The 13,167-nt window shown below is 32.6% G+C and overlaps 2 protein-coding genes across 5 annotated transcripts; one reads left to right on the forward strand and one right to left on the reverse strand.

The window, feature by feature from the left end:
- The first annotated feature begins 1,309 nt into the window (after positions 1–1,309).
- Positions 1,310–5,744, forward strand: LOC112714999 (clp protease adapter protein ClpF, chloroplastic). Its single transcript, XM_025766724.3, has 9 exons — positions 1,310–1,477; positions 1,877–2,266; positions 2,376–2,435; positions 2,892–2,986; positions 3,126–3,298; positions 4,243–4,355; positions 4,873–4,918; positions 5,065–5,105; positions 5,338–5,744. The coding sequence occupies exons 2-9, from the start codon at positions 1,928–1,930 to the stop codon at positions 5,467–5,469; spliced, it is 999 nt and encodes a 332-aa protein (XP_025622509.1). The 5' UTR covers positions 1,310–1,477; positions 1,877–1,927; the 3' UTR covers positions 5,470–5,744.
- A 1,401-nt stretch (positions 5,745–7,145) lies between these two features.
- On the reverse strand, positions 7,146–13,120 carry LOC112715000 (probable inactive shikimate kinase like 1, chloroplastic). 4 transcript variants are annotated; one of them, XR_011866413.1, is made up of 10 exons: positions 12,756–13,120; positions 11,625–11,671; positions 10,786–10,840; positions 10,623–10,695; positions 10,445–10,532; positions 10,085–10,167; positions 8,268–8,367; positions 8,095–8,196; positions 7,927–7,991; positions 7,146–7,364 (listed from the first exon to the last, which is right to left on the reverse strand). XR_011866413.1 is itself a non-coding variant. In XM_025766727.3 (10 exons), the coding sequence occupies exons 1-10, from the start codon at positions 12,958–12,960 to the stop codon at positions 7,296–7,298; spliced, it is 864 nt and encodes a 287-aa protein (XP_025622512.1). In that variant the 5' UTR covers positions 12,961–13,120; the 3' UTR covers positions 7,146–7,295. The 4 variants fall into 4 exon arrangements, 2 of the variants coding, with proteins under 2 accessions (XP_025622512.1, XP_025622513.1); XR_011866414.1 differs by having other exon boundaries at positions 11,625–11,665; positions 12,756–13,089; XM_025766727.3 differs by having other exon boundaries at positions 8,118–8,196.
- Between the last annotated feature and the right edge of the window lie 47 nt (positions 13,121–13,167).

The following is a 13,167-nucleotide window of genomic DNA, read 5'->3' on the forward strand; positions in this document are numbered from 1 at the left end:
AGGGTGTAGGAGGCACTCCTGTGCGATGAGAGGGAGAAGAGAGATGAGCATTAGGGTTCAAAAACGCGACGACTCGTGCACACATATAGAAGACTTGCACGCAGTGTTTTCACACCGAGTCACTGACCAAGCTTTCGCGCGCACAAAAGGGCCACGCATGGCATGATTTTGCCTGTAACCAGCCTCACCCACTCACAAAAAGTAAGGTGTTTACTGTGCGGTTTTGTTCGACTATAAGGCAAAAATGTACGATTTAGATTGCATGAAATTTTTTGAAAATTCGATATAATCCGATCCAATTATAGAATTTGTGACTTTTTATATAAGAAAAAATAACGTTGATATAATGTTTTAAATAGTGTTGTATTGGTTTGATTTTTTTATTTTTTATTTTATTTAATTTTATTTAAATAATTTAAAATTTAAAAATTACAAAATTTTAATTTAAAATTTAGATAAATATAATTCAAATTAACGATCTAATTTAATCTAATAAAAATAAAGATACTCGTATGTTTAATTATGAGTACTACTTAATTAATTTTTGAAATTTTTAGAATACGGATACAAATATTGGATGATTATTTAATAATTAAAAAAATTATATTTAATAAAAATAAACAAGTATATTCGTACCATGTATATAATAAAATTAAAATGATGCTTTCAAGTTATTTTATTAAAATTAATTTAAATTGTAATAATTTAATTAATAAAAAAATAACATGATGTATATTGTTCGTTTTTTTAATAAGTTGTTAAGTGTATTAAATCAAAAGTAGTTATTAATTATTTTTATTAATTTATTTTGTTCAATAAATTAGATATATATATTTAATGTCAAATTAAAATGTCAAGTAATTTTAAATCTATCAATAAATATTTGTATGTTGTTTTAGTAAGAATATATTAAAATCAACTCAAAATTAATAATAATAAATTATTAAAAATTTATAAAGAATAATTTTTTTAATAAATAATAAATAATTTTAAAATTATTAAAAAATAATTTAACACTTTATTTTGATATCTGTAAAATATATACCTCAAACAATAATATCTTAATATTAATATATAAATTTTATTAATTAATGTAATTTTAGAATAATAGTTAATCAAGAGAATAAATTTATATAAATTTTTATGATAATTTTAATATTCTCGCACTATAAACATAGAATAAGAATGTATTTATCAATTTGTATCTAAAAATGTATTTAATAAATTTGATTAAGAGATTAAAAAAAAATTACCTTTTCCTTTACCGTTAGTTTTACTTTTCTTTTTAATTTTTTTTAAGAGTCATTAATTTTTTTTTTTCTTTTTAGAAGTTCGCCAATGAAACCCATGTCACCGCAGTCTCCCTTTTTTCTTTTTCAACCTTCCGTAGTTTTCTTTCCTCCCTTACTGATTCTGTGAGGCCATTGACACCATTCAAATTCGTCCGCTCCAACTGTTTCTTCTCTGCTTTCTTGTGGTAATCTTTTTTCTTTGTTTCCCGAGAAAATATAATTTGCTGCTCCAAGAAATTTTCACTGCATATAGCTTCATGGATGATGCATTTGAACCACCCAATCTTTGATTTTCTTGTTGGAAAAAATGAAGAAAGTAAAAGGAAAAAAGTACTGGTCCGCACAATAGGCAGATTTATTTTTCTACTTCAGAGTTCAGCCATCAATAATCTCCTTCGGATAAGAATTTGTTAAAATGAAGTCTAATTGGTCCAAAATTATGCTAATTTTAGATAGGAAAATCAAAATCAAAAGCAAACCTTTCATTGGTTTATTATTATTGTGGTTAGGGTTTGAGACTGCATGTTATGCCTTTGAAGCTTCATAACTCCCTTTCATGTATTGAAAATTTGATATTAATGCAGGTGTTTTCTTGTAATTTTCTTTCTGCCATACCCTTTTTTTCTTGGTGAGGGATGGTGCAAATTGTGACAATGAGCACTTTGGCAAATTGTGGAAAGAGCATGAAATATGGTTTTTTCTCCCCATCTTTGATGAAACCTTTTAAGCCATTTAGGAGATCCCAAATGGCCTCTGTCAATGGAAGATACTGTGTTTGGAATCATTGTGTTCAGAGTTTGTTCTTAGTTGGGTACCCTTGTTATGTGTTGAGGTATCGTGATTTTAAGGCCGAAGCTGGGTGGTTATTTGGAAGGGGTGAGCAAGGGTTGGATGCAAGTTCTGAGCACAGTGAGAGTGCTAATGAGGATATATTGTTGTTCTTCTTTCAGCTAGACTTAGCCACAAGAGTTCAGGTCTGGTTTCTTTTATACTTCTATAGGCAAGTCAATCATTTATTGCATTGCTTAGATTTTCAGGAGCTTATCTTAATGATTCATTTGTTTGAGAAATTTTGAATGTCAGTATGCTTTAAACATGGAGGAATATGACATTGCGAAGCAGTTGAGGAACAAACTTACTGAGGTTAGTAGCAATTGGATTTCATTTTGTGCACTAAAATGTGGTCTGAGTGTGTAAATTATGTTTCAATTCATGTCAATGTGTTTAAGCATCGAGTTATATTTCAAGCATGATTGTAGTTTCAAAGCATGGTTTGAGCAGCTGAAAATAAAAAAGAAAAAATAATAATTTTTTTGTTGGACAATGCCATAGCTTACAAAAGTTACCAAGCTTTGTGAATTTTGTTTACATGCTTGATTAAAGTAGAATTGACATTTTTCTGTTTCTGTTCGTGGCTTTCTTTTATTGCATTTTTTCTCTACCTTGAGTTTATGCGTATGACTATAGCCTCACTGTAAGTATATAGCATGAAGCTATAGCACGTGTCATTGTGTCTCTCTTAATCCATATTTCTGAATTTTATGACTTGTAGCATTGAATTATTTGCAGTTTGCTTGATAAAAAAAGTATTTTTGGAAGGTTGAAGCAGAGGTCATCAATCAACAACTGTCAAAAAGGGGACTCTCATCGAAAAGTGAAGCTCAAGATAAAGCTTTGAGTATTATAACTCTTCGGTAAGGTTTCTTTGTCCATTGTATCCAACTGACTTGTTTTTATCAATTTATATATTTATATATTTTCGTTGTTCATCTTCCACATAAAGTGTTGGTCAAATTAATCACTGACAGCAAATGGTTCTGTCTGCCCTTGCAGTTCTAATCTCCAGAAAGCTATTGAGAATGAAGATTATGCCTTGGCTGCTGAATTACGCAATGAGATTTCGAAACTTGAGGCTGAGTCTCTAGCTGTGTCAGCTAAAGCTTTAGCATATAAAAATATGCAATTTGCATTTCGGTTGGGGCAAAAAGTGAGGCATAAAGTTTTTGGTAAGTGAAATGCATTCCATTGAATACAACAACTAAACCTTATTTCACCAAGTGGGGTCTAATACATGAATCAAAAGTCAGCAATGTTCCTTATGAAAATGGATTGCATTGAATAAGACAAATTATTATTAATTGCATTTCCATTTTACAGTGGAATCTAATGACAATGCTGCGACTAGGTTGTACTCTGAAGCATGGTAGTATCTTACAATTCACGATATATATCTCATGATTCGGTACAATTTAACCTATTAGTGATACTTATCTTAAATATATATCTTGTGGTACAAGTATGACTTGGTGTATTTGTATTACCTATGCAATTCAACGATACAGTTTAGTCTTTTAGTTTCGAACTTTTCTTTACAAATAATCAACTGTCATAGCTTGATTTTTTTTTTCATTTATAATTGTGGTATCACATCAGAGTTGGCTACTATTGTTCTATTTTCGTTGTTCTGAAATATCGGTTTCACAATTACTCATTTGCTTTATACACACCTTAATAAACTTCACAGGTTACTAATGACTTATGATGACCTTTTTAGTGTTTAGTGTGTTTGTGCTTAAGTTATTTTAGTGTTTAGTGTTTTAGGGTTGTATATTGCATTGTTTGTCTTTAAAATGCCAAAAGTATGGTCGGGTTCTGTTACTTTTACAGGTAACATACTTTCATGTTAATATTAGTTAGTGATCATATATCTTACTATACAAGATATGAGCATAGTTATGATTATGAAACTATAATTTTCAATCCCAAATGCCTTGGAGGATATCAAATCTGTGTTATTCACTCAAAAGAATTTGATTAGCATCACCTTGTAATTTGGTGTCTCTGATATGAATGCATGCATATTGGGTGAAATATCCCATAAAAATGGAAGATTTGATTTCCTTATGACCTTAGCTCACCACATTTTTTGATTACTCAACCTTCATGGCAGGCTATAGAGCTGTGATCGTTGGAATGGATCCAGTATGTTATGAATCAACTTCATGGATGGAAAATGCCCAGGTTAAGAAGTTATCTCGTGGTTCGGCTCAACCATTTTATCAGGTTCGTCTACCTCAGCATGAAATTCTCATTTATATTGTTTTCTTGTTTTCCATGAGGATCATTTTAATTTTAGCTTATACTTTGACTTTCTAAACAGTTGATTCGTATTGTACTTCTCAATTCTGATCAATCCATATTTGTTCAGTCAGCATAAAAATATCAATTGATACCCATCTACATAGTGCATCTTGTTTTGCAAAATCAGCATATTATGAATAATGTTGCTTCAATTATTCCAAGAATATATTTCATCACCAATTGTTGTGTGTACATTATTGTATGATTGTCTTTGGTGATATCATCTAGGGGGGGAGGGGGGGGGGGGACCATTTGCTTGTTTAAATTGTTTCTCTTCATTCCAAATCCACATTTCAGATAAATCATACTTTTCAAGAGTACCTCTTTTCAAACCGTTGACACTGGAAATGTGTTTATTGTTGATCAATTTGTCTTTATTTTGTCCATTGTTAAGAATTGTGCTGGTCTTTAAATGGTTTCCCTTTTGTCTAACATTCAGGTACTTGTCGACGTGCGTGCTGATCCTAACATATTGGTAGCATATGGTAAAGATGCTTTATTAATATTCTTTGCATATCACTCACCATTGAACCAAATGCTATAACTATAACTGTTGTATTAGTTTCCATGATACTCTCTTTCTTTCTGAATACAAAGTACCTGCAGATTGATATGTTTAACTTAATTGCAGTCGCAGAGGATAATCTTGTAATCCCTGATCAACCAGACATGGTGAGTAGATCTAGATCAATTCTTGAAACTTCAAAGACATGTATGATGATGTTATTTACAATCTGTTGGTGCAAACTTTTCTTGTTTTTGTTTTTGGTTTTGGGGAGGGGGATTTCAAGACAAGAAATCACAAAAATAAAGATGATAGCTTTAAATTTAAATAGGGCTTATGATAGAACATTATAACATCTTCTGAGGACGAGATTTAAATGGTGCTTTTAATGATGTGCAGGAAAGGTTTGATCATCCGTACATCTCTTTCCTCTTTTATGGAATGGATGCTGCTGGAGATTTCATCCCGATCAAGCAACTGAGAGAGAAGTACAATAGACCGCGGCACGAAGTCCCAAATGATGAAGATTGAAGGAAGGCTTGATTGCTAATGAGATTACATTCATTTTTTATGCCTTTATAGTAGTCGCTGCGGAGAGTACTAATATTACTGTCCATGTATATATGCTTGTAAACAAAGATTGTGTAAAAATGCTATTTGTTCCTATTTTCGTCGGATCAAAACTAAGTTCATATAGGATATAGCATTAGTCATCCTAAAATGGTGATTGTGTAAATATAAGTGTGTACCTAAAACTATGGAAAGAATAAACTGCACTAACGACGGAAATACTATATTTTGAACTATATTATTGTCGTTTTTTGGATTTTTGGGTTACAATATATAACTTTGGATTAAAATGAGAAGTAGTAAATTTAATCTTTTAATCTATTAACAAATTATATATAGCTAAGGATAAATGACAAATAAAATATATTAAATATGTTTTAAATTATTCAAGTATTTTTTTTTTCATTTTACTTTGGGGAATTCATTTGTATATTATACTAGCATTGTTAACGCAAAAATTTTATTTTCCTTAAGCTATTTATTATTTTTAAATATTTTATAAAAATTAAAATAATTTTTTATACTTTTGAGTTAGTTCATTTTTGCATTGAAATTGAATTTATTTTACTTATTTATTTATTTATTAACTAGTGGAAGCCCAAATATTTAGGAATGTATTTAGTTTCTTAGTTTAGCATGCTATATGCATTTGAACTGGATTCATTCATGTAATAGGCGTTCTTACAAATCTGTATTATTTATGGGTTGACTTGATAGCCACAGTTTGATCATAGCAGTTACCAAACTAGTTATGAGTCTATATAACTCTTTCAGAAGCTGAGTCAAGATCTATCCGGCTACTTTGTTGTCATTTCACGTGTAGGCCAAGCATTCTTGTAAAAGAAATATCACTCTCTCTATACAAGTTTATCTGTATAGTATAATTCACCTCTTACAAATAGACTCGATAAATGTTTAGAACCAAATCCGAGTCAAGAACTAATTTTACCAGATTCAGGTACATCCGAAGAGAACAAACCAAAGGGACGAACAAGTACTAGGATTTCGTGGTTAAAAACTGTTCATATTTTAGTCCAAAACAAAGTCAGATCCATTAAAAATAAAGGCCCATCAAGAGTGACCTCTTTCACTTATCCGACCTCTTACACGACAAGAAAGTCCAACCTTACTTATCTAAATAAGTAACTACATCTTCTAAATCTCTCCTACTATCTCTATCCCATCTAAGGAGATGATCGTAACATACTCCTAAAATAAAAGAGACAATTACCCACCAATAAAGATGGAATTACTCAAAAAGGTAGTTACCTATTCTACTATAAATACAGACACCTCTTAAATATATTCAAATCCTAATCTACTAAAAAATTACTTAAAACCTATGCTAACTTAAGTATCAAAATCTTTTACAGATACCACCCCCACTTTCTCATGAGGAATTCGAACGGCGGCACCTCAACTCCCGTACAAGTCGTACATTGCCCCTAAAGAAGCTTTAACCTCACATTCAGGTCCAAAAGCAACCTAGTTTTAGGTAACCCTCGGAATAAAAATATTGCTGTGTTTACTTGATTTGGGAGGTGTTATTTCCAAATTTTCTCGAGCATTTTGGAATGTTCCAAGCTTGCTTGTCGTGTTTGTGCAACTGTTTAAAAATGCATAATCACTACTAAAGGTTTGTTATGTAATAATCCGCCACTCTCATAGTGTGGAGCTATATATAGTAAAAACAATATATAGTAACAAATCCCTTGGTACATCATTTCAGAGTAAAACAACTAATCGAAAGTAATTTCAAGATAAGACATGAAACAAGCCATGTTTGATTAGAACGGTCTTGCAGCCTCTTCCAGCATCTTCTTCACTCTAGTCAACTTCTGGATCTCCCTTAGCGCCTAAATTAATGAGATATTGAGAATTATAATACTAATCAACCAAAACATAGCAGCATTAAGTCAATTTGGATAGTTTAAAAATGGTGGCGAACACTAATTCAGTATCCATGGCATCAGAAAGATTATAGATGTTTGACAAAATGGTCTAACCATGAATAAAATCACGGCGGTTGTGAAGAAGCATAATATCCAACCATGACCATTTTGTCAAACATTCATACTCTTTCAAACAAGACAGGAGACTTTCTTTCTTCTGGGATCTATTTTGTCGGCTGCATAATCTTTCAAATATCGATTTGGTATTATAGGTACAACTGTGCTTCAAATTAATTTTGTATTCTTTAACCAGAGTAAAAGTCATTTTGCACTTCAAAAGATATGATTTTGACAAAATGAATCAAACTTAAATAAGTAAAATAACTAAATGTTTGGTTCATTTTGTCCATTAGAGCATATCTTTGGAGGTTATTTTGTCATTTACATTCTTTAGCGTTCATTTTGTCAAAATTGTAATCTTTCGAGATGCAAAATGGATATTTGCTCCTTTAACAAGAAGGTTAACCTCTAATGTCATCTCTTCGATTGTAATGTCATCAAAATTATCACACCCCAACCTAGAAGCAACTTCTGCAAAAACATAGAAGCCATCAATATTGGAGACAAACTTCGTAAACCATATATCAGTTCTTCAACACCTCTCTCTCTGCTGGGAGAAAAATCAGAATACTACCAACGAGGAAGGTTGCTACGTACTTTGAACTGAAATAATTGCATCAGCTGTAGCGTATCCATCCCTGTATTTGTTGTATAGTGCAGCTAGTTGATCTGTTACCTATATGATTCGTGAAAACAATAAGATTTACTGAAAGGTTTAGCTTGTAAAGTTAAGAGTAATGAATCAACCTCAGGGTAAGATCCTGATGATGATGCTTCACATACATCCCTAGCCATGATGTCTAGCGGAACATCTATCCACAAGGAAATCCCGTGTCTCAGAAGTGCCCTATGTCAAGGTAACAGCAAGTGGAAAAATGAAAAAATAGCTTTTTGACAGAATAAACAAGAACAAGATTAGTCGAACATGGGGAAGGCATACAACAAAGCTTCACTTGGTTTCAATTCCAGGACGGTGGGGATAGGACAAAATTGTGTCTAAATCATATTTGGTTATAATAGACAAAGCTTAACATCAGAATATTTTGAAAGGTAAAGTGGAAAAATATTTAAAAAGAAACGAAGGCATGTTGGGAATACAATTTTATTAGTCAGTTCCTCCCTCTCAATCCCAATTTTTCACATGGTGGTGGTCTCGTTGAACACATTTTTCTCCCTCTCTATCCCATGTCCTGGTAATAGAACTCAAATTTTTTAATTATAATTGTATTCATTTTTAGATTTTGAGTTATGTTCTCCCACTTTTCATGAAATTTTATTTGATTCTATATTTTGTCCGCAAATTGTGATAATTGATAAATTATATGAATTTTGCCTTTATTTTAAAAGTATTTGGTCTTAATATCCAACTAGTACCACTAACATGTTTTTGTTTACATTGAAATACATACACATAGTTAAGATAACATGCATTACAAGGGGGCTACAATGATCGAATTAAATTTGGAGTCATTGAAAGGAGAACTCAAACTCTAAAACTTTCATTTTGATTCTTGATTGCTAATTGCTAGTTTAGACTTGACGAAAAAATCAAGAGATTATAATTATAGAGAATTGATTTATGCATGCCCTATGTTTGATGAAATGTCAAGTTGAGAATAAGCTATCCAACCAATAAGAATCCTCATGATAGAATTTCCAATTCTTGAACTATCTTTAACTTTATTTTCTTTTCAATCTTTCTTAAAATTGTCTTATATTTTCTTGCACAAAATCAAACACCTTTTTAAATCCAATCAACTACAATACACCCTTACTTCAAGAGACGACCCGAGTTACATTATGACTACATAAACCGTGATATAATTTAGTTTAAGAGCTAGTGCGACCAAATGTCTTTTATCCCTACGAAAGCGTTTGTTTAGTGTGTGTGTTTGGCCAAGACATGGACAATGTGGAACGTGTCCCTTGTTTGGTTTGTGAGACACAAAAATGAGAGAGACACGCATACCCATAAACATACACAATATACATGTTCTTTGTGTCTCACTAAATTGATGAGACACGGAATTGAAGCCATGGACACGGATCTGAATTTTTTCTTTTGGATTATTTTATCCTCATTGATTTTTTAAAATTCAAAATATCTCCTTCTCCTTTTACAAACCCTAATTTAATTTATGAGGATAAAATAGTCATTTTCAGTTATGTAGTGTTCTTGTGTTTTGCAACCAAACATAATATTAGACACTACACTAGTGTCATGTCTATTATTTCCAAACACTATACACAAACACAAATATTTTATGTCTATGTCTTAAATGTATATGTCTTAATGTCTATGTCTCAATACATACACAAACCAAACGGAGCCTACATGTCATGGTCCCCACTATCCTTTGACAATAACCAAATGCAGCCTACAGCCTTCTCCCATGATGCCATTGCACCCAACTATGAATCATGTTTGTACTTAGCCCATTTATACTTAAATCCCTTTTGGTGATTAACATATTTTTAAATATTCAAGAAAACCAAACTCCAAACTCCAGCAAAAACATTAAAGGACGAAAAAAAAGATCTGGCCAGGAATTAGAAATCCATACAGATTAGTTGAACTTTGAACTGCACCGTTGCCAGCACAAACTACTAGTCGGCCCATAGATGACAATTGCATCAACACTTCAGTCTGAGCCATTTGACATGTGAATATAAGTACCTCATATTCTGATTGAACAACTCTGGACCATTTGACATGTGAATCATAAGTAACTTATATTCAAACTTATCAACTTAGAAGTCAGAAGCAGATTTTAGGATGCATGTAAACCTTGTTAATTTCAAGAGTTAGCTTTGTTAAGGTACACAATGTTCTGATGCATGGATCACTAACAATAGAAACTTGGTAACAGTTTAGCAGGTATCCAATTAGACACACAACCTTTAAACAAGTCTAATACAATCACCTCAGATTCATGTAAGGCCATTTCATCTTTCTCTCTAAAGGATTTTGCAGCAGGTGCACCACCAACAGCTTCTTCAACCAAACTATCACTAAATAGAGTAAATAAAATATCAAGTTTAGGTAACATTCTGGAGCTATGTTTAATTCTTTAAAACTTTTATCAGAAAGTAGAAAGATACCTGTCAAAATAATAATATCGCAACATATCAGCTAGCATCTTTCCTAAACTGGTTTTCAGGGAATTTTGCATGCCTTTATCAAATAGTAGACACACAAAGTTAATGGCGTCATAATAAGCAACAAACTTTCAAAGCAATTAATTGCATTATAAGCCATTCTTACCAACCAGAAAAATAGAAGTCCCTTTTAGCTCGGGGGATACATCTGCTGCTTGTTTCTGAATCAAAACTTAGTTAAAATGTGTATATCCATCCACAACAAAGGGAAAAAAAGAGTACTTTCAAGTTTAAACCAGTAGAAAATTTCCTATATACCAGTATTTTATGAAGCTGATCCCAACTAGTGGGATAAGAACAGATTGATGAATTGGAATGACAGAGGGAGTTGAGAGCAATCACAGGGAATGGAAACGGGGGATTGACGAAATGAATCAACACAATTACAGATGTCATAGACATTGTAAGAAATATCAGCTAACTTAAAACTTGCTTACTACCACTAACCAGTGCTCAACTAATTCCTAACAAACTTCAACAACTGGTGCTGAGTTGGCATTGTTAAATAACAGAGAAAAGGAAACTGTGATGAAGTTAAATAAGTTATATTTATATCAAAATGATTTTTCAATGTAAGATTCACATCCTAGGAAGGTGAAAACATTCCACGAACTACATGCCCCTTAAGAGGAAGTGTTAACATAAGAAGTGTATCAGGATATGAGGGTGTGAGTAGAATATTGTAATAGGATGAAATTAATGGAATCAGCTTTGGAGACGCATAGCTGCTCCAATTACTCAATCCCTCCTATCTTCTATATAGCAGGCTAATCCCTTTCCTTCAACCCTATTCCGTCACCAGTATCCGATAGAGAGAATCTGCTTTCGTAAGTCATGTAATTTTGTTATTTCTTTCACAGAAGTTTTTATGATCAATAAATTTGTTTTTTTATTTAAGTCAGCTCTAGTTCCTACTGAATTCAACAAGAATGAATATGATCTCACCTTCACTGCAAGAGATGAATCCACAGCACCCACCTTACTCCCTGTAGCTAAGGAAGCATCCAAAAAATAGGAGAAGAATAATGCAACATTAGCACATTAGCTCCCAACAAACAAGATCCATTCTACCACTTATTCAGAGAAATTATATATATGCGCCACTTTTATGCACACCGAGAATGCAAGAATTATCGTATTTTAGTCTTGTTAATCATTATCCCTAACTGATTAAACCTAATATGCTTGAAAATGTGCCACGGTATAGCAGTGTGAGTTTCTTTAGCATCTTATAAAACTGTTAAAGCACTTACTCCCTATGGAGTATTGACATTGACACGGACACCAACACAATACAATAGAACACAGGCAGACACACCAAATTTTTCAAACAACCAATATATCTTTTTTGAATCCTATTAACACTATATCTAAGTCATGTTTGAAGTGTAGGGAATTTTAAAGAGAAATAACTAATTGGTTAAATAAGGTGTCATACTGTCTGTCATACGAGTGTCTGTTAGACCCTGACACCTGTCGAAGACACGGACATGTTGCTCATCTGGTGTGTCCGTGCTACATAGCTTGATCCAAACAGCGTTCTTTAACCTTTTTTTTTCATAATTAACAAACTCTTGACCCTCCAAGAGGGAAGAAATACTAATTAGAGTACAATCTCCAAACTCAAAAACTAAAACAGCCATATCAGTGCTTTCCAAAACTCAAAACTGAAAAGGACTCTACATAAATAACAACATTCTGGAAGAACACAAACAATTAGTCACAAAATCGGTCACTTGTATAAAATACATGTTAGAATATAAAATACATATTGAAATGAGTTAAACAAGTCATGTATTTATGAACAAACTTATGGTTGCTGATTTTTGGTGCGCCCGTAGCATTTTTGCATAAATCAATTTTGAGACAAGTAAAGAAACAGATAAAAACATCCACTGACTTTCATCAAAATCGGAATATATTCAATACATAGTTAAAAATCCTCTCCTAGCAAAACCCTTTGGGACAAAACTTTATCTAACGCCGAAAATCACATACATGAGACAAAAGTAAGAGCATATAAATGGATGCAAATTAAAAGTTGAGGAATTTCATTAATCGAAATGGGAAGATTACCATCGGGATTTGCGCAATTGAGGGAAGGTGGGCCGCGTGTGGAATAATAAAGAGAAGGAAGCGAAGCTCGAAGTGGGAGGCAGCTTTTGTGGGCGTGATGTGAGAAGGTTTGGTGAGAAGAAACTGCTGATAAAAGGTGAGAATGAAGTGGCAAAGAGAGTGTGGTGTTCATGTGAGTAACAAGACTGTTGCTAGCCTTCTCCATTCAACACCACAATCTCGTTGGTCGACGGCACGACTGCAGGGAGCCCGAACTTTTAATTTTTATTTTTCCTTTTGGGTGCGGGACTGGGCTCAACTACTGTCTGCCTAGGCAGCACCGTAGACTACTGGTCATTAGATCATTGATTCAATCGGCGAATTACATATTGAACCAGTTGATTTGAGTATAATTAAATAATTATATAAAATT

Source organism: Arachis hypogaea, chromosome 10 (genome assembly GCF_003086295.3).
Source record: "Arachis hypogaea cultivar Tifrunner chromosome 10, arahy.Tifrunner.gnm2.J5K5, whole genome shotgun sequence".
Classification (NCBI taxonomy): Eukaryota; Viridiplantae; Streptophyta; class Magnoliopsida; order Fabales; family Fabaceae; genus Arachis; species Arachis hypogaea.

Excerpts from the sequence above, each read along its gene's own strand:
- LOC112714999 (XM_025766724.3), top strand. The coding sequence starts at position 1,928 with ATGGTGCAAATTGTGACAATGAGCACTTTGGCAAATTGTGGAAAGAGC. Across the intron at positions 3,299-4,242 it reads AGTGAGGCATAAAGTTTTTG|GCTATAGAGCTGTGATCGTT; the intron begins GTAAGTGAAATG and ends CCTTCATGGCAG. Across the intron at positions 5,106-5,337 it reads TCCCTGATCAACCAGACATG|GAAAGGTTTGATCATCCGTA; the intron begins GTGAGTAGATCT and ends AATGATGTGCAG.
- LOC112715000 (XM_025766727.3), bottom strand. The coding sequence starts at position 12,960 with ATGGAGAAGGCTAGCAACAGTCTTGTTACTCACATGAACACCACACTC. Across the intron at positions 8,368-10,084 it reads GTTCAAAGTTCAACTAATCT|GGCACTTCTGAGACACGGGA; the intron begins GTATGGATTTCT and ends ACCTTGACATAG. Across the intron at positions 7,992-8,117 it reads TGCAATTATTTCAGTTCAAA|AAGTTGCTTCTAGGTTGGGG; the intron begins GTACGTAGCAAC and ends ATGTTTTTGCAG.